General features: G+C 38.6%; 6 protein-coding genes across 6 annotated transcripts; 2 read left to right on the top strand and 4 right to left on the bottom strand.

Moving 5' to 3' along the window:
* Nucleotides 1–13982: 13982 nt before the first annotated feature.
* J3D65DRAFT_637094 (Endoribonuclease L-PSP/chorismate mutase-like protein) lies at nt 13983–14465 on the bottom strand (the record flags this gene model as incomplete). Its single annotated transcript, XM_066801466.1, has 1 exon — nt 13983–14465. One exon carries the CDS (start codon nt 14460–14462, stop codon nt 14055–14057), a length of 408 nt encoding a protein of 135 aa, XP_066651096.1. The 3' UTR covers nt 13983–14054.
* A 357-nt stretch (nt 14466–14822) lies between these two features.
* Nucleotides 14823–16954, bottom strand: J3D65DRAFT_577544 (major facilitator superfamily-domain-containing protein). Its single transcript, XM_066797678.1, has 3 exons — nt 16414–16954; nt 16028–16343; nt 14823–15977 (listed from the first exon to the last, which is right to left on the bottom strand). Exons 1-3 carry the CDS (start codon nt 16605–16607, stop codon nt 14925–14927), a joined length of 1563 nt encoding a protein of 520 aa, XP_066651097.1. The 5' UTR covers nt 16608–16954; the 3' UTR covers nt 14823–14924.
* Nucleotides 16828–19810, top strand: J3D65DRAFT_637101 (uncharacterized protein). The gene is made up of 6 exons (XM_066801467.1): nt 16828–16960; nt 17027–17422; nt 17478–17795; nt 17852–18863; nt 18929–19350; nt 19405–19810. Exons 1-6 carry the CDS (start codon nt 16870–16872, stop codon nt 19671–19673), a joined length of 2508 nt encoding a protein of 835 aa, XP_066651098.1. The 5' UTR covers nt 16828–16869; the 3' UTR covers nt 19674–19810.
* A 74-nt stretch (nt 19811–19884) lies between these two features.
* On the bottom strand, nt 19885–22023 carry J3D65DRAFT_577548 (vacuolar protein sorting-associated protein 45; the record flags this gene model as incomplete). The annotated part of the gene is made up of 5 exons (XM_066797679.1): nt 21772–22023; nt 21648–21712; nt 21463–21593; nt 20580–21409; nt 19885–20523 (listed from the first exon to the last, which is right to left on the bottom strand). Exons 1-5 carry the CDS (start codon nt 21883–21885, stop codon nt 19885–19887), a joined length of 1779 nt encoding a protein of 592 aa, XP_066651099.1. The 5' UTR covers nt 21886–22023.
* Nucleotides 22024–22731: 708 nt separating this feature from the next.
* Nucleotides 22732–23852, bottom strand: J3D65DRAFT_560181 (putative tRNA threonylcarbamoyladenosine biosynthesis protein kae1; the record flags this gene model as incomplete). Its single annotated transcript, XM_066797454.1, has 2 exons — nt 22732–23441; nt 23498–23852. 2 exons carry the CDS (start codon nt 23850–23852, stop codon nt 22732–22734), a joined length of 1065 nt encoding a protein of 354 aa, XP_066651100.1.
* Nucleotides 23853–23994: 142 nt separating this feature from the next.
* Nucleotides 23995–25930, top strand: J3D65DRAFT_109555 (uncharacterized protein). The gene is made up of 3 exons (XM_066793711.1): nt 23995–24290; nt 24348–25162; nt 25216–25930. Exons 1-3 carry the CDS (start codon nt 24161–24163, stop codon nt 25669–25671), a joined length of 1401 nt encoding a protein of 466 aa, XP_066651101.1. The 5' UTR covers nt 23995–24160; the 3' UTR covers nt 25672–25930.
* The last annotated feature ends 241 nt before the right edge of the window (nt 25931–26171 follow it).

A 26171-nucleotide genomic window follows, 5' to 3' on the forward strand; every position in this document is an offset into this window, starting at 1 on the left:
ACTAGGTTAATTTTAAAGAGTTATAGAATTTATTCTATATTAGATCTTTAGAAAAGTAGCTAGATCTTACCTTAATAATATTAGAGTAACTAGATTAAAGACTAAGTATAATAATAAGATAATAGTCCCTAGAGTTTAATAATATATTCTTAAGTACCTACTAAACCTAGATACTACTCTACTAGAACTTAAACTTATTAGATATACTATCTTAGTACTAAAGTATTAGTTCTATTACCCTAAGGTTATAATTATTAGATATATCTATAGAGAAAATAGAAGGGAGCCCTACTAATTAAAAATTACTACTATTATAGACTAGCTAAAATATAAAAATAAATACTATATTAGAATATTTTTAGGAATATATATCTACTATTATATTTAGATTAAAAACTATACTATAGTAGCTACTCTATTATTTAATCTCCTTTAATAATTAGTAGAATTTACTTAGGGCCTTAAAGAATAAGACTTAATAGATTCTTTAAAGAGAAGCCTAATAAGGGCCCTAGTACTTAGATTAATTAACTATAGTAAAGGAGCTAGAGAAATTATTTTAATAGTTAATACTTCTAATATTAGCTAGGGAGGCCACCTCCTCTAGATTAGAGATAAATGTTAAATGATACTCTAAACCAGTTTAGAGTAATATTACTAGAAATTCCTCTAATTTAATCCCTACTTAATAAGTTATATTTAAGTAAAAAATATCTTATAATTACTAGATAGCTTACTATACTTTAGTATCCTCCTTATTTAGATTAAGCTAAATTTAAATCCTTTAAGAAGTAGGCCCTTAAATTTATTATTTATAACTAGATATTATTTAAAAAGGCAACCTAAAACTTACTACTCTAAAGGGTTATTAATAGCCTTAAATAATAATAAGCTATTTAAGAAAGTATTTATAATAAAAATAGTTACTAAGGCCTAGAAGCCACTTTAGCTAAGGTCTTAAAACTCTACTTTTAGGATACTCTTTATAAAGATATCTATTAATTTATTAAATCCTATCTAGAATATTAGTAATAAATATCCTATTATATTAAAGAATCTCTTAAAGTCTCCTATATAACTACTTTAATATCTTAATAGGTAATTAATATAACCTATATTACTAAAAGTAATAGAAAATTAAAATATACTATTACTTAGAAAAAAGTCTTAGGATAGGTTAAAGTAGCTACTATAAAAATAGCTAACTCTTCTAAAATAGTAAAATTTATCTATAAAGATATTATCTACTAATATAGATACCTAACCTAGATTACCTAAGATAGAGGCCCTAAAAATAAAGTAGTAGTAGAAGCTCTTTAAATTAAATATAGTATTAATATCTACTTAATAAGTACTTACTACCTAATAGCTAATAACTTTATTAAATAGGGTTATTAGCCTATCCTTAATACCCTTTTAAAACTTACTTAGGGTAGTAGTAGATATTAGATATTTTATTTACTAACTATTATTTAGATAGACTATACTACTACTTAAAGAACTACTAGTCTAATACCTATAGAACTAGTATATAGGTATAATATAATTCTCCTAATTAAGCTAGAAATCCTTTCTTAATAGGCCTTACCTTAGTCTTTAGTATAGAATAATACTAACCTCCTTACCCTTTAGACCTAATAAATTAAATAATAAGATTAGTAACTATTTAAAGTTACCTTATATACCTATTAATAAAGAATTATAGCTATAAAATACTAGGATAATATTTATAATATCTATCCTAGTACTAATATTTTAAATAAAGGAGATATAATACTCTTAAAAAACTTAGTACTAGAAATAGCCTATAATAAAAAGATATAGTTTTAGTAGTAAGGCCCCTATAAGATCTTTTAAATTAATTATTTTATAGATACTTATTACCTTAAGAAGCTAGAAAGGAGAGGGGCTTAGCTTTAAGATACCTATCTAGAATAATAGCTTAAAAGATTCCTATAATAAGAGGATAACCTTTAAAAAAAACCTATTATACCTATAAAAGGCCTAATTCTAAAAGAGTAACCTATAATTAAGGTATCTCTAATATTAATCTATAAAAGGTACCCTCTTCTATAATAAAGGGGATATAATATCTAGACTCCTATACCCCTACTTAGAGAGAGGCTTTACTCTAGTTATAGATTTAATTAAGTTATAAAATTAGATACTAACTTTAAAGACCCCCTTAAGGACTATTATAAGGTACTACTATACCTTAGACCTCCTTCCCTAAGGGTTATTATTCTACTATATTACCTATTATTAGCCTACTAGTACTAGCTATTTCTCTCTAAAAATATATAGGATCCCTAATTCTATAATCTAAATTTATAGAGATACCCCCTAAATTAATATCCTTTAATATTTAGAAAATACTATAATCTAGTATAGTTTTTTATTTCTATACCTAATTTTCCTTATCTAGTTTTATTAGTAGTATCCCTACCTATACTATAGACTATATCTACCCTAAAACTATAGTCCCTAAAGTATCTAGGATATTCTATATAGTCTATAGCTATAGTTCCTAATATACTAAGGACTATATACCTACCCTACCTACTAGTAACTATAGTTACTACCCTAATTTTTAAAGTAAATATACTAGAATCCCTATTTCCTACTAGCTAAAATTCTAGAGATCCCCTTATTATAGCCCTAAAAAAATACCTAGAAAAGTAATAATAAATAGTCCCTAAGGCCCTCTCTATTACTACCCTTAACTTAAAAAACTAAGAAAATTAAAAAATTAGATCTTATTAAGATCCCTATTACCCTTATTTTAAAATCCCTAGTTAAAAAACTAAAAATCTAATATTTTTTATTTTCCTTATAAGTTCCTAGGAGGTCTCCTACTTATTTATTAAGTATAAAAAGAACCTAGAAAAACCTTACTCTTTAGTTCCCTCTTTATCCTATCTAGTAATATAATAACCTAGGTACCTAGTCTAATATTATACTACCTAATATTAAACTTAATAACCTTATTATTATATATTTTTATATATAAAAATCTAGTTAGAAACTTAGATTATAGTAGGATTTTAATAATAAACCCTTATATTAGTTACCCTAATACTAGCTTAAAATACTAACTAAAAAATAGAAAACCTAACTTACTAATTTCCTATAGCCTACTTTACTTTAAAGGTATAAAGGGCTCCCTCTAAATTACTATCCTTAAATAACTAAGCTTTTAAGAGGACCTCTTAATACCTCTAATTAATCTTAGTAACTTTATTAACTACTATATAGACCCTTTCCTCCTTAAGAAGTATAAAATAATAAATAAAGTTATCTACTATATCTATTAAATAATAACTTATAAAAAGCTACTAGAACTCTAATAAATTAAGTCTCCTAGAATAAGAAGAGTAGGGCCCTATATTAAGCTATAAACTCCTAGAAGGATTAGCTAAAAACCCCCTAAAACTAAGATAAGTAGAGTTAATATATTCCCTATTAAAAACCCTAAGAATTAAGTAATAACTAATAAATAGAATAAAAAGACTATCCTTATTATAGCCCTAGATATAAAGAGTATAAGGAAACTCTATTAGAATAGCTAAAATCTATAGAGTATTAAAGATACTAATATACTCCTCCTTAAGGCTAGTAGTTATAGAATAGTTAATAAGAGCCTAATCCTAGAACCTAGGTAAATTAGAATAGATCTAATTAACCTATTACTACTAATTACTTAGTAAAGATAAAAACTATAAGTTTTAAGAACTTATACTATAAAGTAAGGAGATAATATAATCTTAAAGTACTAGGCCTAGGCCCTACTTCTTAAAAGGTATAAAGATACTAGCCCTATTATAGAAGTCTTAATAGATATCCTTTATAAGATTAAAGGTAAAAGGCCTATCTTTACTACTAGACTATAAGAGTAAATAAAAGGGAGTACCTATAGACTTCTTAATAAAGGATAAAGGTAAGAAGTTAAACTACTTATAGTTTAGCTAGGTATTAGGACCTAGAGTAGAGATAATTACTTTAAGAATTAGTAAAAGACTAAAAAAGGTATTTAGTATATAGATAACTTACTTAATTCTAAAGAGGTAGCCATGAGGGCAAATTATAAGAGAAGGATAGAATAGAGTTAAGGAGATAAATAATAAATAATAATAACCTACTACTACCTTCCTAAACCTTATTTCCTATCTATCTATTACCTACTTCATTATATTTAGTTTCTATAAATAATTTATACCTTCTATAAATACACATTTTTTACCCTCTTTAAAGAATACTCTATATATATTTAGAGAAAGATTTTTATTATAACTATAGCTCCTAATAATACTAAGCCTAAAGGCTAAAATAAGGATAAGGTTATTTAGGATCTAGTTAAGTATAACTTAACTAAAATAAAGAATATTAGTAACTACTATAATTATTTCCTCTTAGTTATTATAACTAGCTTTAAGATAGATTAGGAATAAGTTCTTAAAAGCTTTACTATTAAGGTTAAGAAGGGCCTTAATATTATATACTATCTATCTAATTATATTTTTAATAGTATTAAGATAAGGGAAGACTATAAGAAGATCTTTAAAAGCTATTCTAAGGAGTTTATTAAAGATTTCTACTAGTAATAGTTAGCTATCTATACTACTATAAGGCCTAAGGAAAAGAGGATTAAAGATAACTTTAATAATATTAATAATATTTAAAAAGGGGAGTTTTAAGAAGAGTAATTTAATATACTAGAAGAAGGCTATACTAGGACTATTATCTATATAGCCTATAAGTTTATATCTCTTATTAAGCTTATAGTACTTCTTAACTAGCTAGCTCTTAAATATTTAGTCCTTATCTACTCTACTTACTAAGACTATAATAATAAGTTAAAGACTCTCTTCCCTACCCCTAATAATATAGCCCTTACTAAAAAGGCTATTAATAACTAGATTAAAACTAGATAGTTTACTACTATCTATTAGGCTCCTAATAGGGGATAACTTAATATCTATAATATAAAAAGAGTTAAAGTAGATATTAACCCTATTATAAAATAGTTAGATTATTATTACTATAATAAATTTAATAATCTAGTATTAAGGACTAAGTAAATTTAGGAGCTTTCTAATAATAAGGAGCTACCTAATAATAATATCTTAGGTACTTTATAAGCCTACTAAAATTATTATAGCCTTCCCCCTATTACTAATTAGCTAGTTATAAAAAAGTTAAAGACCTTAATTAATATACTTATCTATCTTAGCTTAGCTAATCTAGTCTATATATCTAAGGTATAGTACTAGAAGAGGAAGTAATAAAACTATTATTAATTCTATATAGATAAGATTAAGGAGTCTTATAAATATATTATAGAGAATAGTTAACTAGACTACTTCTCTCTTCTTAATAAGGGTAAGGCTAAGATAGTAACTTATATAGTAATTATTAAAGAATATATTAACTAAGATAAGATATTAACTTATAAGAAGTATCTTCTCTAGCTTTAATATTTCCTCTACCTTTAGATCTAGGACTTTAAAAAAGATACTAAAGATATTTAGGAAGATATTAAGGAGTTTATTAATAAAGATACTTTTATTATAATAATTTATTAGAATCCTAACTAGTTCCTTTTAATTATTTATAGTAATTCTTACCCTACCCTACTTACTCTCTATACTAAAATAGGATTCTAGAAGCCTTTTATATTAACTAATATTATCTACTTCTAGGATATAATTAAGGAGAAGTATAATAAAGTATAATTTAAAATAAGGATTATTATAAATATAGCTAATAGTATCTTTAATTAGTAAATAGCTATAGGTTAGTTATAATAACCTAATAATAAAGATAATTTAAGAGGGAGTTAACTTTACTAGATAAGATATATCCTTTATAAAAAGCTATAATAGCCTTCTTTTTAGAACCTTCTTTACTATTATATAGTAAGTAGCTACTATATCTCTTTAAATATAAAAGTAGGTAGTTATTATATATAGTAATAGTAAGTATATATTACTTATTTACCCTTAACCTCTTTAAACTTTTACTACTTAGTAACTATACTATATTACTAGTTTTAAAGGTATAACTACTTAAAAAAAAGCTATAGAAAGTATTATCTAAGTTATCTTATCTTTATACTAAGAGATATATAAAGTCTAGGTTACCTATTATAATATATTTAATAACTAGATAAAGTATTATAAAGAGCTAGAGAAGTCTAATAGTTATAGTATAACCTTTCTAAGTAATATAGAGGCTAATATCTATAGAGAAGAGCCTTTAAAAGGTAGCTTTATCTCTTATACTAGCCTTAATAGCTTCTAATACCTAGTAATCTATAATAAGGACTAGAAGGAGAACCTAAAGGTATATATAATCTATATAACCTATATTATAGAGTAGGATAGTACCTTTAACTTCTCTAAGTATAGTATCTTCCCCTATAATACTTAAGACTTAAAAAGATATCTTTAGATTTAAATCCTATTTATATAAAATTTAGCTAAATAGAAGTAACCTATTCTTTAAAAAATAGACCCTTTAACTATTACCTTAAAAGATATAAGCCCTATCTATAATACTTTAATTAGAAGAGTATCTTAGGACTTAGTTAAAGTTTAATCTATAGTTAAGATAGTATTTATAGAAGATTAGATTAAGTAGAATACCTATATTACTATTATTAAATTATACCTAATAGCTAATACCCTTAATACCTATATATAATATAAGAGGCTTAAGAAGGAGTATAATATAGAGTTCTAGACTTAATCTACTACTCTCTAGCCTAAGGGTAATAAAGTTATAGATATAGAGTATTAGTACTTTATTTTAGTACTTACTAGTCTTAATAATTAAAAACTTAGAACTAATTTAGAGTTTTTCTTTTTATTAATAATAGTAAACCTTAGTAGTAGGTATTATCCTAGGGGAATTTATAAGTCTCTACTTTCTCTTTACTTATTTTTATTTCTTAATACCCCTACTTATAGTATAGACTCTTAGCTTATCTTATTTTTCTTCCCCTCTATATAAGATTAGGAAATAGGCTAAGAATAGTTAATAGGTACTTTATATATAGTTTTTAAGCTTTTAGTACTAATAATTTAATTTTATAAACTTCTTTTCTATAATAACCTATACTTCTATATTTTATTCTTCTTAATTTAACCTATATAAGAGATAGCTAAGGGATAGCTAGATAGACCTATAGTAAGATATAAGATAGTAGAGTAGACTTAGCTTAGAGACTACCTTAGGCTTACTAATATTATATAATATATAGGGATTAAGGAAGAAGTATATAGTTAGGCCTTATAGATTTAGTCTAGAGAGGGGAGTAAAAAATAAATATATTCTTTCTATATAAAAAGTTCCTACCTAAGGTATAGATTTTCTCTCCTTTATTTAAGACCTTTTTCTACTTATTTAAACTTAGAAACCCTATCTAAAAACTCTATACTATTTTAGAGAAAATAAATCTTAGTCCCTACTAAAAAGTATATATAATAGAAAGATTAAAAGAGCTAGTTATAGAAGGTTATTATTAAATAAAGAATGGAGCTATAAAATTAGAGTTATTAAATAGAGTACTTTAGAGAAACTAGGTATTTTTATAAAGTTATATAATTAGTTATATAATTGATCTTCCCCTACTAAACTAGACTACTTTTCTAGGAGATAGTTTTTATTAAGGAGTCTTTACTAGTAGAGTTATTTTTCCTAAGGTCCCTCCCTAGGCCGATAATAGTAGTACCTATCTAGGGGTAAACCCTTACATTACCCCTAGTACCTAACTTACTAGGTATACTATTAGGCTCTTATAAATCTTACTATATTTCCTAATAAGCTATTATAAGACCTAAAAGTATAACTTATAAGTAAAGGGTAATTTAGGTTTAAGGAAGAGAAAAAGGAGGATGTCCCTTCTTATAAATTAAAGTAAAGGTTTATTCTAAGAGAACTAATAGTTAAAAGTTAGTTATTAATATTAGGATATAAAGAGCTATATAAGGACTAAAGAATAGTCCTAGTTAGGGAAAAATAGTATGGTTAGTTCCTTCTAAAATAGAAAGTAAATAGGAGAAGGAAAAGTTAATACCTCTAGTAAATCTAGGGTACTTAACCTGGTTAAGGGTTATATTATCTCCTTTATATTTTAGACTTTAAGGCTACTTCTTAGAATAAGGATATAGTAGTATTATAGTCTATAATCTAGATCTAAATAAATTAGTCTAGAAGAACTTTAATAGTAAGAGTTATAGTTAAGAGTTATAGGTAACTTATAACTAATAAATAAGTCTTACTAATAGCTAGCTAGTAGATTAGCTTAGTACTAACTAGAAAGGTATATAAAGAGGCCTCCTAGCCCTCTAGAATAGCTTTCTCTTTAGTAGTAATTTTATTTATTAATTCTTTATTAAGGATTATCATTCTACCTCTATATATTTCTTATAACTAAGTATATAATAATTTAGTCTATATTATTATCTATTAGGTAGCCTTTAGAAAATAGTCTAAGGTTATTTAGTCATAGTAGTATAAATTAAAAGGGTCTACTCTCCTTCCTTATACCTCTTATTTAATAGAGAAGTACCTCTCTATTATATAAGCTAATAGACTAGATATTAGGTTATATAGCTCTACCTACTATACTCTACCTTAGTATTTTATTATCTAGGCATATATAAGTCCTATATAATAAAGGATTAGGCTAGGTATATATAACTATCTTTAGGGGTTATTATTTATTACTACTTATTAAGTACTATATCTAGATACCTAGAACTATTAGTTAAGTACTAAACGGTCTTAGTAATTACCTAATTAGGATTACCTAAAGTATACCATTACATCTAGATAAAGGATCCTAAAGTTATTACTAGCTAACTAGATACCTAAAGTAAATACCTAGTAGACCTAGAGGATATTATTAAAGTAATTAAATAGTATAACTATAAGATAATACTAGAGATAGACTCTCTCTATAAGTAAGTAAGAGAGTATAAAATATATATACTCTATAATAGCTTATTATATATAGCTAATAGGTTATATATTCTAAAAGAGGATAATCTATATATCTACCTACTTAGCTATATTATTAAGTAGCTAGTAATAGAATATCTAGGTATAGCTAGAATATACCCTATAGTATTAAACTAGTATTATTTCTTAAAGATAAGGGAACTAATTACCTAACTTATAAAGAACTATATACTCTATAGCTATAGCTAGAAGTATAATAGGATAAATAGCTTACTATAGCTATTACTAGTAAAAGAGTACCTATAGGAGGACCTTACTATAGATTTTATAACTAGCCTTAAAAAGACTAAATAGGGCTATAATACTATCCTTATAGTATATAACTAATTTAGTAAATCTAAGTACTATATTAAGTATAGTATAGAAGATAGAGGGATAGGAGTAGCTAAAATAGCTAAAATAATAATTAAGTAAGTCTTTAGCCTCTATAGCCTACTAAGGACTATTATCTTAGACTATAGCCTATAGTTTATTACTAACTTATAGAAAGAGGTATTATAGTAATTAAAGATAATAGCTAAGCTAATAAGCCCCTATTACCTATAGTTAGATAGATAAACTAAATAAGCTAACTAAGAGCTTAAAAAGTACTTATATAGCTTTATTAACTAGTAGTAAGATAACTAGGATATATAGCTCCTAATTACTAAACTTATAACTAATATACTAATTAATACTTCTATAGGTATATCCCCCTTCTTTATATATTATAGCTTTAAACTATATATAAGCTTTAATTATAGTAAAGTAAGACTAAAGTTAAAATTAAGAGCTAAGATATTAGCTATAGAATAGGTAAAACTAATAAAGGATATCTAGTTAAAGACCTAATTAGTACTTATACTTATAAAGAAGAGATAAGTATACTAAGCTAATAAATACTAATATACTTATAATATTTAAGAGAATAACCTTATCTTTATTAAAGTAAAGTATATAGATACTAGATACCCCTAGAAGCTTAGATAGCCTAATCTAGGGCTATATTAAATAGACTCTATAAGGGGTAACTAGGTAATATTAGACTTACTATAAGGTTCTTATATTATAAACTAATTTAATATAGAATAGTTATATTAATATAATAATAGGCTACTATTTAGTTAATAAGAGCTACCCCTGCTACTAGAGCTAAATAATAAGAGTAAGGAGGAGTAGTATATATAGGAGGTCCTAGATACCTAGATAAATAAATAAAAGGAAGGTATACTATAGTTTTAGGTTTATTAGATAGGATACTAATAATAGCTTATTTAATAGAGTAGTAGAGACTATTATAGATTAATATTAGATAAATAATAAAAAGGGACTATACCTACCTAATAGCTAGTCCTTAGATTAAGGACCTAGAGGGGAGGGGGGTAGTAAGATTAATTAATATAGATAGAGTAGATAGATAGTAGAGTAGGTATAAGGTCTATAAGGATATTAAGATATAGGGTTAGCTAAACCTTAGTTATATAGTAGTATATATACCTAAGTAAGCTATAGGCTAAGTTAGCTATAGCTCTATATCCTCCCTACTACTCTACCTTATAATTATTAACTATTAGCTATTTAACTTACCTTATTAGGTACTAATCTACTACTTTATAATATTCCTTAGCTTTACTAACTTCTACTACTACTTTATTAAGGACTTCTCCTTACTTACTTAACTACTTATAGAACTTACTAAAGGGGAACTAAAGACTACTCTCTTAGAAAAAAAATACTATATCTATACTACTCTAAATTAGACCTCTAAATATAAATATACCTTCTAGGCTTTTAAAACTATATTTACTTCTACTCTAATACTTACCTACTTTAACCCTAAGTAGGAAACCTAAATTAAGATAGATATCTCTAACTTTATTACTACTAGTATCTTCTTCTAAGTTATTAATAGATAATTTTACCTAGTAGCCTTCTTCTCTAAGAAGATATATCCCTAATAGAGTATAACTATAAAATCTATAATAAGGAGTTACTTACTACTATTAAGGTACTTAAGTCCTAGTACCTAGAAGCTATTAGTATAGAACTAGATAACCTAGTAAAGATTTTCTCTAATTATAAGAATCTAGAATAGTTTATAACTACTAAAAATCTTAACTATTAATAGGCCTACTAGGCTAAGTTCCTCTTTAAATTTAACTTTAAGATTATATACTACCCTAGTAAGTAGGATAAGAAACCTAATTCCCTTACTAGATACTCCTAGGACCTTCTCTAAGATAACTTTAATATCTATTAACTATACTAGTACTAGACTATTCTAAAATAATACTACCTAGACCTAGCTTTATAATCTATTATCTCCTATCTCTCTATTATATCTCCTATTATAGACTAACCTACTCCTACTACTTCTAACCTAACCCCTCTAGCTACTTAGTCTACTCTATTAGAAGAAAGTTATAAAGCCCCTAGTATTACCTATCTATAGGAACTTATTATTAAAGCCTATAAGACTAATAAGGATATATAATACCTTATAGTAGCTATATAGAACTAAAACCTAAAAATCCTAGTACTCCTTATTAAAAAGGGCTATTACCTTTATATAGGATACCTAAAGGTTAAGGATAATTATCTTTTTATAAAAAACTAGCTCTTTATCCCTAATAATACTAAACTATATCTTAAGATTATATAGACTTACTATCTTCTACTATACCTTAATTACCCTAGCTATAAGTTAATAAGTAAGCTTATTAGCTACTTCTACTACTAGTCTAATTTAAAGAAATAACTACTTAACTTTTACCTATACTTATACCTAATACTACTACTCCTCTACTAATAACTAAAAGAAATAAGATTTCCTCTAATTACTAGAACTACTAGTCTACTACTAGACTAGTATTAGCTTTAACTTTATTAAGTACCTATCTAGTTTCTATTTCTATAATTAGGACTACTTCTATATCCTTATTATAATTAACTACCTTATAAAGGCTATTATCTTAGAAGGACTTCTAGATAATAGTATTAACTTCTTATATAAGGTAATTACCTACTACCTCTTCTATATATAAGATTTCTATAAGGAGTTTATTAATAATTATAGTAGTACTATACTTACCTAGGTTTAGTACTATATCTATTATTATTATAGTATTAAAATTAAGTACTCTTTAGCCTAATATCCTAAGACTAATAGCTAGACTAAAATAACTAATAAGTCTATTAAGAATATTATCTATATCTTTATTAACTACTACTAGAATAACTAGATATTCTAGCTCCTCTATATTAAGTTTACCCTTAATAACTATATTAACTCCTCTATTAATATATCTCTATTCTTTACTAGCTATAGCTATAACCTATATATTAGAATTAAGCCCCTACTTCTAAATATTAATTAAGACTTTTAAATTAACTATACTAACTATATCTTTACCTAGACTTATACTATTAACTAGTAGCTTAGTATACTTATTTATACTATATAAGAGGACTATACCTACTATACTAATAATTACTAAGCCCTATACCTAAACTATAAGGTTAGAGACCTTATTTATATTAATATATAGGACTTCTCTATTATAAGGCCTAGTAAAAGTTTAGACTAGAAATAGTATAGCCCCTAGCTAATTAAGTATATTATTAACTATAAGGCTTATAAACTTACTATCCTAGAAGATAAGCTTATTAAAGGCCTTATACTAATCTTTTACCTATTAAAACTTTACCTTATTCTAGCCTCTTTTCCTAGTTAAGCCCTTAAGTCTACTAGCCCTAATATCTTTACCTATAATATTTCTAAGGATAAATCCTATAGTAAATAGGAAGTAGCTAAGATTATTAACTTCTATAAGATAAAGTACTTTAGTATCTAGTATAAGGCTATCTTTATTAGTAACTAGGATAACTAGAATACTAACCTCTAATAGCTTCCTTAGACTAACTTTATCTATTTAAAGAATCTTATTCTAGAATACTACTATCTTAACCTAGGTAAACTACCTCCTCTAGATAATTTAATTAATTAAATAGATCTAAAGAAAGACCTACTAGGTATTACTATTTCTCTAGCTTAAGAGACTTTATCTAGTAGAGAGGGGGGGTAGTATTAGGCCTATATCTATATAAGAACTAGTTTACTAGAACCTAACCTAGTATAGGTAAGTATATAACTATATACTTACTTAGTAGACTAAGTAATTAGCCTACTATAACTATATTTCTATCTTCTTTTTAGTACTACTTCTCCTTTTCTCTTTACCTTAGACTTTTAGTTAGCTAAATATAGTACTTACCTCTTTAAGCCTTATAGACTTAACCTTAGTAAAAATAAGGTTTTATCTCTAAATATATCTAATTATCTATTATCTTACTTAACTTATTACCCTATAGAATACTAATCTTATACTTCTACCCCTTCCTATATAATAGTATATATAGTATAGGAGCTAAAAGTTAGAGCCTTAGGTATATTAACTCTACTCTTTTAAATAGTACTAGTCTTTATAAGAAATTTAGGGGTTAATTTATTTAGTATATATATACTATTTTAATATAGTTATAACCTACTTAGATTTATAATATATTAGTAATAGGTACTACTAGGATAGCTATCCTTATCTCTTATAGTCTTAGACTTAAGAGGGATATTAAACTAAATAAATAAATAAATAAAATCTACTTCTAGACTAGCTAGATATAGCTAGTATATATATAAGTAGTATAGCTATATATGCGTAATAAAATCTAGCTATAGTAAAGAGAAGTTTTAAATATAAGATTAGTAGCCTATAGGGTATTAATTTAAATAAGAAAGATAGATAATTAGGTGTATTTAGAGATGAAACCTTATCCTATCTTTAGTCAAGTCTTAGTATTATTTTATGCGCAGACTCTCACTTAGGCGCACGCGCCCCGGGTCTCTCCGGGCCCGGTTCGCCGTCTCTCAGGACTCGCTGCTTAGCGAGTCCATTGACTTAGCTAAATACAATCTGTCGACATGACAGCCCTTCCCACCCCTATATCTAGACTCGTGCGATTTCGAATCTCTCATCCTGCACACCGCTCATGGCTCAATTGTTGCCCGCGTACGCTTCGACCTCAATCTCGATCATCATCTGGGGAAAAGCCAATGCCGGGACGCCAATCTCTGTGTGTATGGGACGATGACCAGGAATTCGTCGATTCAGCATTTCCATGAATTTGTCGTGGGAACGACGAATGTCAACATGGTAGCTGCGGATACTGTAAACATCCTCCCAGCCACGCAAGCCAACCGTCTGGAGGACTCTGTCGACGTTCTCGAAGGCAAGTTCAACTTGGCGATGAAGGTCGTTGGCATCAAGCGCGCCTGTGTTATCCCAGCCACCTTGTCCGGAACACTTCACAATGTCGCCGACGACAACAGCCTGAGAGTAGTGGCAGAGGTCACTGTGCTTCTGACCTGCACCCGGTTCGTTGTAATACTGCAAGGAAGACATGACTTCAAGTGTCAGAGATTGGGTAAACAGAAAATGGATGACCTAGCGTGACAAACCTGATTCTGACTGTGGGAAACTAATGGGAAGAGGTACCACTCTGTCCTGGCTTGGGAGGAAGACTCGACACGGCTTGGGCCGAATTCCCCGCAGGAAACCCTATGAATATATACTGCAAGGTTACTTCGGTCCGGGAGTTGGAGATAGAATTTGGAGAATTTGGGGATGGAAATCAACCAAGAGAAAAATCTCATACGTCATATCTTGCACTCGGAACATGTATCCACACAAATCAGATGCCTACCATAGGCATATAGTGGCACTTAAGATGGCAGTCGGCGCAATGTTCAGACCTAACGGTGCGTGCCGGCCAAGTGAGGTACATGGGAGCCAAGCCCTGATCGGCAGGTCTTTTTATCTGATCTGTCTCCATCCAATACCCGAGAGCTCCATGGGTACAACGACCTAGACACATGCCTGGTCTTTGTCGCCCGGGGGTTGCCCTCGGTTTACTTTGATCCTGAATGCTATGCTTAGGACAAGGCCTAAGCCACGGAGCCCAATAGCAAAATACCAAGCGGCCCTGTAACCTTTTAGAGTGGTCTCAAAGCTGTTCTCCTCTCCTTTGATGGCCTGTTGCTCAACATTCCCCGCGAACCCGAGGCCAATCGAAATACCATAATTGACAACGGAATTTACCAAGCTCGCCGCTATTCCCTGATGCTCCCTACTCACAGAGTTCGACATCATCAGTGTTGCAGCAGGAAAGCTCAAATCCAAGGAGAACGGTGCAACTAAAAGACATGGGAAGAGTTGGGCCCAGTAGATCTGATCAGGTGGCGAAGTGACGACGAGAACCGCGGAAATCAATAAGAAAAGCTCTGCAGCAATCATCAATGTTGCTGGATGCAGATGTCCAGTGAGGTACCCAGACGCAGCAGAGGCAATAAATCCCAAGGGAACGACGGGGGACTTCCAAGCTGTGGCGAGAAGAGGTGACAGGCCGTGGATGATTTCGAAATGTTGCCAGATATAGTAGACCCATACGCCAAAGGAGCTCCAAGCGCATGCCAAACAGGCCAGGACAAATCCCACATCGGCACTCATAGCATCCAGGGGTATGAGAGGGGCGAAAGATACCCTGATCTCGACGTAGAAGAAGACGGGTACGAGAAGCAGTCCCAGAATGAGCGCGACATAAACGTATGGTTCCTGCCAGCCGACCACAACTGCTTGATTCCACGCAAAATTGACAAGCACCAGAGCTGCGATGCCGACTGTTGCGCCCATGAGGTCCAGTTCCCGAATGGCATCTTTGCCTGAGGCGATCTTGATCGGCGGGGTTGAACGAGTAGGATCGGGTATCGTGTAGCTGCCTGCAATCGTAAGGAGCAAAAGGGCCATGGCGGTTGACCAATACGTCCATGGCCACCAAACGAGGGCAAAGAGGCTCGAGGTTGCCGCACCACAGACAATTCCAGCGGGGGACAGAGCCGCAAAGAGGGTGAAAAAAAATTTCTTTGTTATTGTTAGCTTCGGCACATCGTCTCGTCTCGTTTACTGCTTACCTTCTTCAAGCCCGGCGGATAGGTTGCACCGAGCAAAGCCAGAGCATTTGGGAGACTGATTGATGGTCCAATGCCACCTAGTACACGCGCAAAAATGAAAAGCACATGACCGGAAAAGACGCTGAAGCCAGCGATCAGGGCCCAGATGGCGTGCCAGGTGAATCCAATCAACAGCATGCGCTTGTATCCAAAAACGTCGCCCATCCGTCCGCTGGGAAGTATGAACGATCCAATAGTAAGACTGTAACCAGCGATCAGCCAGCTCAAAACCCCTGGGTTCGTGATGTTGAAGGAATCACCAATTATGTGTAAAATGCTGCAGGCGGATTGGTTCTTGTCAGCTACCAAGAGAGAGCATATTCGGCCGACAGGGGTGTCCCGCTCACCTCAATGTTTGTCCAAGACCAAACTGCGCCGTGAATTGCGCGGACAGGACGGAAGACACGAAAGCCGTCTCTTCCACCAGTGACATGTGCTTTGCAGGCGAATGACAGAGACTGGCGCTTTCAATCTGTTCACCGTGGTGCACATCCGAGGGCGCACCTTCTGCGTGATCCATCTGACTTGAGCATGAAGACATGGCGTCGCCAGGGTAAGAAACAACCAAAGCAGCATCGTGGAAATTTGAGCGAATTGCAGATATACTTGATCGTTTTCGGCAAAGCTCTCGTATCTGAATAATGGATGGCGAACATTGCAGACGTTGTTGGAGAAGGAAGGCTGTGCGGAATAGGGATGTCCCAGTTGGAGATCTCTCCAAGAGTGCCGTGTCGGCGGCTTTGCTGCCAACCGAATTTCCTCCAAATTTCTCCAACACTCTTCACTCCCAACCCGAAGCCACCATGGCGCAGAATCGCGGCCGAAATTTGGTCTGCACCAGTTGTCAAAAGTCGTTTGTTCGCCTTGAGCATCTGCAACGCCATATCCGCACACGTATGGAACCCGCTCATATCCTTTCCGACGCATAAGCAACGCACATAAGCTTACAAATTGGTCCAGACACCAAGGAAAAGCCCTACAAATGTCACTGTGGCCGAGGTTTCTCGAGAAGAGATCTTTTGACGCGCCACCACCGCATCGCACATGTACAGGAAGCCCAGGAAAACACGCCGGTAACAAGTGACGCGTGGGATGGTCAAAGCATTTCAACAACCCCCCAAGCTTCTCGGAACAGTCATGACCTGGCGAGCTCCTCGCTCTCCAAAAGCCCGCAAGTCTCCACTGGCCCCTCCTCCAATGCAGCAGCAGCGCATGCCTTTCGAATGGAAGGTGCATCGCTGGAGACAGCGAGGCCCCAAAACGAGACCGCACTCAACACGCAGTTGGATGCAGCTGACTACACGGCAACAAACGACGGTCAAAATCTCCAGCCAAATCCGGCCAACTGGCAGCCTTGTAAGTCATCGAGTTAGCAATGTCTGTCAAAATTGAACCTCATTAATGAGCCCAGTTGCAGACATGGAGCTTCCCAACTCCTCGCTTGATCCCATACTCGACTTTACCACCTTTGTAGACTTTATGGGTCTTAGCTCCGACTGGAATTCATTTGCCTTTCCCAGTGCAATGGCGAACACACAATCCTCTGTTCCACTTCCACCAGGCACCGCCGATGACGGAGCAGTCCCTGATTCCCAACACCAGGACGCTGCCAGGGGACAGATCCACTATTCACACAGCGGCGTAAGCGGGTTGCTTCCGCAACAGGCCGGCAAAGCCGATGAGCTGACACCGACTTTGCATTCGTTGCGGACCAGCAGTGGCGAACCAGGCAAGTAGAAGACTGTACCCTGACACAAGTGTAGTCGCTAGTCTGATAGCTATTAGTGGCATTCGAACAAAGAAACACAGCGGAGCCGCCGTGGAACGTAAGTGAAATACAATTCAAGAACCTTCAGGAGAACTTGAAAAGCTTCGGCCATGTCCTCTCAGGCTTCACACTTCCATCGAGGCACGCCCTCACTCGCTACTTGTCAGGTTATTTTCATAGTTTTCAGGACCACCTTCCCTTCCTACATGTTCCAACCTTTCGCTTAGATGACTGTGCTCCCGAGCTTGTTCTTGCCATCGCTGCAGTCGGGGCACAACACCGGTTCGAGAACCACAATGGCCTGTTGCTGTTCGATGCTGCCAGATCAATAGCCCTGGAACAACGTCGACGGCGCATGAGGAAGTTTGCGGACGCACCCCGCGAGCCTGCCAGACCCGTTGGCCCCGTTCACGAGTCTCGACCTCGGTTCAGAGATCTCGATTACAGTCCCGAGTCAAGACACCAGCGAATGCAGACTGTCCGCGCATTGCTGCTCGTCACTGCGTTTGCAACTTGGGAAGACCACCCAGAGATGATGCGAGAAGCGACAGAGCTACAGAGTAGTCTCTCGCGCTGTCTGAGAGAGTTGAGTCTGAGGGACGAACCGAGTTCGATAGATGAGGCTGGGAAAGATTGGCACGAGTGGGCCCATGTCGAGATGGACCGGCGGACCAAGTTAATTGCTTTCTGCTTCCTCACCATCCACACTGTTACGCACAACCTACCACCAATCATTCTTGGGAACGAGATTCAACTCCGACTTCCTTGCTCGTCTCAGAAATGGAATGCTCCATCGGCCACGGAATGGATGGCTCTCAGCTCATCAGCTTCTGACCCAGAGCCAATGTTCCAAGAAGCGTTCAAGTCCCTTTTCCTGAACCAAGATGGGGAGCCTAGATTGCCCGCTCACTTCGCGTCTCCTCTTGGGAACTTTGTCTTGATACTTGCTTTGATCCAACGGTGCTTTTGCATACACCAAATTTCCGCGCTTGCACCGTCCGAGACTATCGGCTTGAAGGAGCAGATGGAGTAAGTGCCCAGTCGCTTGTGGCTATACTCGCACTGCCCCAGTATTCATGCTGAACCTGTCTTAGAAAGGCACTCCAACGATGGAAGCTTGGGTGGCAAGAATCTCCGGAGTCGAGTCTTGACCCTCAAAATCCCAATGGGCCGATTCCGTTCACGTCGACTTGCTTCCTCGCTTTGGCCTACATCCGCTTGGTCTTTGACATCGGCCCCTACCGAGAACTGCACAGTCGTGACCCCGCCAGAATTGCTGGGGCCTTGGAGAGTGCTCCGCGGGTGCATCGAGGGAAAATGGTCATTCCCGCACTACTCCACTCGGCTCATGCTTTGAGCATCCCCGTAAAGATTGGCATTGATTTCTTTGGAAAGAGCCAGCATTTTTTCTGGGGAATACACCACTCGACATGTAGCTTCGAGTGCGCCGTATTTCTCGCACGGTGGTTGTGCCAAGTCGAATCAGACGGACTCAAAGAGGACGACGCAGCCGTAGGTGAGTGCTGTTTCTCCTCACCTGATCGCTACTCCCCTAACCATATTATTGCAGACTATGAAAAGTGTATACTTTTGTGGGTCAGAAGCATGGTCAAGGAAGCCCAGTCGTCAGTGGACTTGTCTCCCTGCCAGAGGAATGAAGATGACATGGAGCCGCGTAGGATGGCCATTATCGTACTCAAAATTTGGGGCCGCATCTTTCAAGGGAACACCAGCTGGGCATTGATAAACACGATGGGAGATAGCCTTGAGCATCTCACCTCATCCATAGAAGGCGGCGACACTTGGAAAGTGCCATTACAAGACCGTGTTCAATTATAGAACGAAAGTCCTTGACCGCTGCTACCGAGCTTGCTTGCGGGCCATCTATCGTCAAAAGCGGATGATGGAAATTGGAGTCGGCGGAGGGACTGCGTGACACTGGCGGTCGTATTCGTAAGACATTACTTATCCTTGACAATCCCTATCGGTCGAGCTCTCGTCTCAACCTCCCAGCAGCTGTTGACGGCGCGGGACTTATCCTTGACAATCCCTATCGGTCGAGCTCTCGTCTCAACCTCCCAGCAGCTGTTGACGGCGCGGGTTCAGGCCACGACTCCACTGTACTCTCAACCTCTTCGAGAAATGAAGCACTGTTGTGTACTGTTGTGCCACCCAAGACCACTCTAACTCCAGGGGAGCTCGCATTGACCTGCGCCACCATCTTCGCCTCCTCAAAAGTGCAACCCCCCACTATAAAGATGACAATGTCCTGCGGTTTGTCTCTGGTGGTACCGCCACCTTCGACGAACGGGTACATCTGCTCTCGCAATCGTCCCTTGATGAGATCTTGCAAAGTGCCCTCGAGTCGGGGCGAGTGCTGTGTGTAGACATTTTCCACACCCTTGAGGCCTTTGAAACGGCTTTGAGCATTGCTGAAAAATGATCCAGATTGGAAAAGGTCAGGAATTCCGCTTGCAGTAGGAGAAGACTGCAAAGACTCGTGGTATGTCAACAACTTGTTGATCAGACCGATGCGGTGCCGCGACAGGTTGCCAGCGACTGCCAGAAGATCAAGAACGGCGGGAATGGCATTTGAAGGATACTTGTGATAGCGAAGGGCGTAAATCGCCGTGAGTCGTAATTTGTTATCCGAAGGAATAGCTGGATCTTGGATGATGGATTGAAGTTGCTGTCCAACGTCAGTATTCTCTCCACAACAAGATGCGAGGCCGAATGAACACGTACCTTGAGGTCATTGTTGTGGTTGTCGTTGCAGGCCAGACTCTGTTCCAGTTCGCTTACATCGAGCAGGCGATCCTGACCCACTCTTCGACTTAGTTCACCAACGAGCGTGACATGCTTGGTCACATTTCCGGAAAGCTTGCGGAACTCTGGATAATCTTCCACGAAGCGTTTCATGTCCGTAATCGATTCCAGCTTCAGATTGCCTTGCTGCTTTGATGCGAACTGCTCCACGTAGTCTTTGGCGTTCTGGCCCAAGTCTCCGAAGTTCAAATACATGTTTTTCTTGAAGAACGGATCTTGGTCTTGGGAAAGGACAATTTCATTGAGTTCGGGTCGAATGTCGGGAACGTCGCTCAGGTCTACTCTTCCGTTGTTGATTCCAAGTAGTTCGTGGACCATGGCTTGATAAGTCCATTGTGTGAGCAACGGCGTCACAGGGTCGTCCCTCCTGTCGACGATGAGGAGAATGGGAGATGTATCAGTCTTCCGGAAGTCGAAGAGCTGCTCTTCTGACGTCATTTGGTAGCGTACTTCGGTGGCAAGCTTCTTGGAGAGGAGACTGTTTTTCTGATATCGTATCAAAGGCCTCTTCTTCAGGGACAGGAGAAGGGCAAGCACGCCTTCGGCCGACCGCTGCAGCGACTCCGGATTCCACGCATCGGGACTGCCGCTCCATATCTTGTGTCGGGGATATTCAAGATTGAGAGTCATGAGGTCAGGGTTCACGACTAGGTAGTCGGCAAAGTACTCGTGGACAGCTCGTACGACTTCGTGGTCGTCCGCTTCTGCCAGTCTCTCCAACGACGACTTTCGGATGATATTGCTGAAGTCTGACGCAGTCAATCAGCACCAGCAGTGTGGATTTGCCTTTTCCCAAACATACATATGTAGTACTCTCCGTACCTGGGCTCTCGGAGTTCATCGATTAGGTATTGAAGCGACTCGGGCGACGGGCGAATGAAGCAGAGACATCGAAGGTGGCGCATCTTCTCGCGGGTGTCGCTGTCTAGCCGGCTGCAATAGCCCAATTAGAGTCGGCGAGCTGAGCGCTGGGAGGGAGTTATTTACTCGGTAAGGTAGACTTCATGGTTGAGCAACGCGGATTGGGTCGTAGCAGTCGAAACAATTGGCACCTGAGCTCCAATTAGCCAGCGCGCCAGAAAGATTTGCTTGTCCGAGGCGACGGACCTACCGTTTCGCGATCCAACAGCAGAATCTTCATTTTTGGCGGGCCAGTTCCAGAGGCGTTGTCGCCAGCAGACACCATTTTGGTGATGTAGCCGGAGACGGCCTGGACGACGTCCATGGCAGCAGGCAAGAGTCCGGCTTCTAGGAGACAAAGGGTCCAGGTATGCGATTCAACTTCTGGTGATAGGGCGCGACTGGGGGTTGAGGCGGAAAAGGCGCGAAGGCGGAGGCGAGGGGTATGGTAGGTGTTGGTTCCGTCCAGGTTGCGCGGAGCTCGACCTGACAGCTCCAGGGCACCGAGTAAGATTGTCCAAGGATGCGGCAGGTGCTGACTCGGCACCTGCTCCACCCACGGCCGAGCATGTACACCTCATGTATACGGTCAACATGTATCTTTCAATGCAGACCGGACCACTGTTCCTTTAGATTTCGACATGATCCATTCGCCACCCGCTTCTTGGAGCGTCCCAATCCCTGCATGGCTACCTGTCGCAATGACTATCTACCCGTGTAGGTTCCTGAGATGCCATGACACTTGCGTGCAAGTTGTCGAATTCGAAGAATACAGCACGAAAAGCGCGCAGTTCTGGTCCACCCTGATTCGAGGTTTGTGACGTCCACCCTCGTGGAACAAGTGCGCGGAGATTGGAGCCCAAGTTCTTGCCACCTTTTGCGCATGCATCGAAGCTCCCAAACAACCTGGTGGATCATGATAGATTGAAGGCTCACTGTCGGGAACCTGCCAGAGGCCATCACGTCTTCGCATGCGATTCCCTAGCTTTTGCGCTGTGTGCCACGACTTTTGCCACAAGGCCTCGGCCCAAACGTCATGTCTGCAAAAGCACTGCGGCATTTGATGATGGCTTGCAGGCCGAAACGGTGCACTTGGTCCTCGGATCCCACAACTTGACGAGACTTGCTTAGGAGGTCATCTTCCTTGTACCGGCCAATTGTACCGCTTTCATCATTCTCGCCATTTGACAAAGACCTCGTCTGTCCGGAATCTTTGCGTGCAGGTTGTTTCTTCAAAAGGCATCGTCACCCCCGACTCATGCGCAAGGAGTCCGGCGTGGGCGATCATGATGCCGTTGTCGATGCAGAATCTCTCGTCGGTTGCGTAGACACTTCCGCCGCGGTCGCTGGCCATCAAAACCATCATCTCTTGCAGCCTCTCATTGCAGCCGACACCTCCAACAATAAGCACCTGCGTCGAACCAACATGGGCCATGGCCCTCTCGGTAATTTCCACGAGCATGGCAAAGATGGTTTCCTGCAGAGAGAAGCACAGGTCGGCTGGCGTAATAAGCTCGCCATCTTCTTCACTCCGCAGCCTCTGGTCTTGAGGTAGAGCGTCATCGATCTTCAGAGCCAGCTCGTCTATTGCAGCCTTGACGCCAGAGAAGCTAACGTCCATGCCCTTGACGGTGTAAGGGAGGTCGACTAGGTGCTTGCCCTTCTTGGCGAGTTGCTCGATGTTGTATCCAGGAGCCGGGTCGTTTGGTATTCTCAGAGTGCGGGCGAACCTGTCGAGACAGTTGCCAATGGCGATGTCCAGAGTCTCACCAAAGATGCGATAGCGCTGTGCCGCATAAGCTATTACTTGGGTGTTGCCCCCCGACACGTACAGGACCACTGGATTCTGAGCGCCCGTGATGGCGCGACCCATTTCAATATCTAAGCGGAGAGTCAGCTCGGGTCCCGCAGATGAATGCAGCGACATGATGGCGTACGTCCGACACAGTGGTTTACTCCCAGCAATTCTTTGCCCCACAGCAGCGATAGAGTTCGTGCGGCAACGGCTACGCTCTGCAGCGGCGCGCCCATGCCGGGGCCCTTGGTATAGCATATGCAGTCCAGTTGGTCCGGTGTTAGACGAGCTTCCCGCATGGCCTGCTTCACAAGCCTGACGACCCAAGCGCGGTGGTGTTTGGCAACATCCTTGGGCAAGAAGCCTTCGCCGGGAGGGGAGTTGTACGTGTGACGGAGGTTGGCGAGGACAATGGGCTCTTTGCCTGGAGCTGGGTGCGAGATGATGCCAACGCCCAGCTTGTTGGCGCTTCCTTCGAGACCGAGGGCGATGGCCATGGCGAGCGAGACGGGTTCGTTGGTTGACAGGTGTGGATGATGGAAATGTTGCCGCCACCAGAACCGGCATGTCCAGTGCTCGCATGAATTTATCGATAAGAGAGCGCCAAGGGTCTAAGGTTTTGGTTTACCGCAGCGGACCCGCCGGACGTGCCCTGAGGTGTGAGCTCTGACCTCCCGGTCCCTCTTGGACTCCGCCGGCCACTCGTCTCTCTTGTGGTTCGCCAATATTGATCGCTTCATGTCAAATATCCTCTTTCCATAACCCAGCTCCCAGCACACACTGCCGTCTTCTACAAACCGTCAGCATGGTCGGCTCCGACGATTTCGAAGCACGATCGGCAGACTTCTTGTCATGGTTGTCCTCGCGTTCCTGCACAGTCTCTCCAAAAATCCAGCTGGCAGACCTTCGACGCCACGGAGCTGGAAGAGGAGTAGGTACGAGACCAAGCACTCGAGTCTTTTGACCTGTATTCGTCTCATTCACCTTCGCAGTCGCCATTCAGGACATAGCAGAAGGCGAAGCCTTATTCTCTATACCCCGCTCCAACATCCTCAGCGCCGCCACCTCTTCTCTGTCTACCGCTGCTCCCCAAGTCCTGGATCAACTTGATCCGTGGAGCTCCCTGATTGTTACCATGATATACGAGTACCTGCGCGGAAGCGACGGCGCCTGGAAGCCATACTTTGATGTCCTGCCCGTCAGCTTCAACACCCTGATGTTCTGGAGCCAGGAAGAGTTGGCCAACCTCCAGGCCAGCGCCGTGACCCAAAAAATAGGCAAAGCCCACGCCGACGAAACATTCAAAGAAGCCATCATCCCGCTCATCCGCAACCACGCTGGCGCATTTTTCCCCGACGGCACAGGGACTAGCGTAAGCGACGACGAGCTATTGGCTCTGGCCCACCGCATGGGCTCGACCATCATGGCGTATGCCTTTGACATTGAGCAAGAAGACAATGCCGGAAAGGATGTCGACGAAGACGGTTATGCGTCCGAAGAGGAGGAAGCCGACCTTCCCAAGGGAATGGTACCGTTGGCTGACATGTTGAATGCGGATGCCGACAAGAACAACGCTCGGCTGCACTACGGTGCGGATGCTTTGACCATGGAGGCCCTTAGAGACATCAGAGCCGGCGAGGAATTGTTTAACGATTATGGGCCTCTTCCCAGGAGTGACCTCCTGCGGCGATACGGGTACGTCACGTCGTTGTATGAAAAGTACGACGTCGTGGAACTTCAGACCGAACTCATTGTCGGAGTAGCACGGGGAGAAGGGCGCTTGTCAGCGGATGAACTGGACGCAAAGGCAAGGAATGCTCCTCATGCTCCACACATGGGCACTCCAGCTTACCATCACAGCTCGGCTATCTCGAAGAGGAAGGCCTTCAAGAGGCCGGATATGACATTCATCGCAACCCGCTTGACCCGGAAGATGAGTTTTCAATCTTCGACGAAGAAATGCGAGTCCTCCTTGCGACACTGCTACTCCCTCAAGCAGAGTTTGAGCGCATCAAGAGAAAGGGCAAGTTGCCCAAGCCAAATGTCACGCACGAAATGGCACAGATTCTCCAGAAAGCCGTTCAGCTGCGCAAGTCTCAATACCAAACGTCGCTCGAGGAAGACAGGCGACTTACCAGTTCTGGTGTGAGCTCTCCCCGACTGAAGATGGCGCTTGCTGTCAGGATCGGCGAGAAGGCGATTTTGGCCATGGCAGGCCAAGTCTTGGAGCGCGCTCTGGAACAAGGAAATTTGTTGAAGAGAAATGGCGACGATGATGATGGGAACGGCGCTGCAAAAAGGAGGAAAATTGACTAAGAGTTGGCGCGCATGCTCAACAACGGCACTGGAATTCAGAAAAGGAGGGTTTGCGTTCACTCAAAAACTGACTGATGCTGGTCGAGTATTCCAACTCAGTCGAGATTTTCATTCCCCTCCACTGCGTCGCTTGTTGCTAATTTACAGAACACCGACGGATGCCGTTCATGAAGACAGCAAGTCCCAAACTTGTTTGCTCCCGTCTCAGGAAATGAGCGCTTCCTTGGCTCATTCCCTTGGTATAATACATCTGTCGACTGCAGAGCCGTCACCTCCGACCTGCACCCAATGGCCAGAACTGGAGATGCTGACCCTTTTCACTCATTGCTGTTTTCTATTGTGTCATGGTCGGGCACAGGCCTTTTTGGCGGCCGTACTTCAAGAATCCCGCAAGTCCACGTCTTCTGGGGGGACAACATTTCCAACTCCCTTGCGAAAATTTGGGGAGCACCGAAGAGCGCGTGGCGGGTGTGGGGTCAGAAGAAAAAGAGGGCATTCTC

Source organism: Phyllosticta citribraziliensis, assembly GCF_038025025.1.
Source record: "Phyllosticta citribraziliensis strain CPC 17464 chromosome Unknown J3D65scaffold_12, whole genome shotgun sequence".
Classification (NCBI taxonomy): domain Eukaryota; kingdom Fungi; phylum Ascomycota; class Dothideomycetes; order Botryosphaeriales; family Phyllostictaceae; genus Phyllosticta; species Phyllosticta citribraziliensis.

What these genes read in the sequence shown, in the direction of transcription:
- J3D65DRAFT_109555 (XM_066793711.1), top strand. Translation starts at nt 24,161, where the DNA reads ATGGTCGGCTCCGACGATTTCGAAGCACGATCGGCAGACTTCTTGTCA. An exon ending in CGGAGCTGGAAGAGGAGTAG is followed by an intron (nt 24,291 to 24,347) that starts GTACGAGACCAA and finishes TCACCTTCGCAG; the next exon opens with TCGCCATTCAGGACATAGCA. An exon ending in CGGATGAACTGGACGCAAAG is followed by an intron (nt 25,163 to 25,215) that starts GCAAGGAATGCT and finishes TTACCATCACAG; the next exon opens with CTCGGCTATCTCGAAGAGGA.
- J3D65DRAFT_577544 (XM_066797678.1), bottom strand. Translation starts at nt 16,607, where the DNA reads ATGTCTTCATGCTCAAGTCAGATGGATCACGCAGAAGGTGCGCCCTCG. An exon ending in GGTCTTGGACAAACATTGAG is followed by an intron (nt 16,344 to 16,413) that starts GTGAGCGGGACA and finishes ATCCGCCTGCAG; the next exon opens with CATTTTACACATAATTGGTG. An exon ending in ATCCGCCGGGCTTGAAGAAG is followed by an intron (nt 15,978 to 16,027) that starts GTAAGCAGTAAA and finishes ACAATAACAAAG; the next exon opens with AAATTTTTTTTCACCCTCTT.
- J3D65DRAFT_637101 (XM_066801467.1), top strand. Translation starts at nt 16,870, where the DNA reads ATGGCGCAGAATCGCGGCCGAAATTTGGTCTGCACCAGTTGTCAAAAG. An exon ending in TCCGGCCAACTGGCAGCCTT is followed by an intron (nt 17,423 to 17,477) that starts GTAAGTCATCGA and finishes TAATGAGCCCAG; the next exon opens with TTGCAGACATGGAGCTTCCC. An exon ending in GGCTTGAAGGAGCAGATGGA is followed by an intron (nt 18,864 to 18,928) that starts GTAAGTGCCCAG and finishes AACCTGTCTTAG; the next exon opens with AAAGGCACTCCAACGATGGA.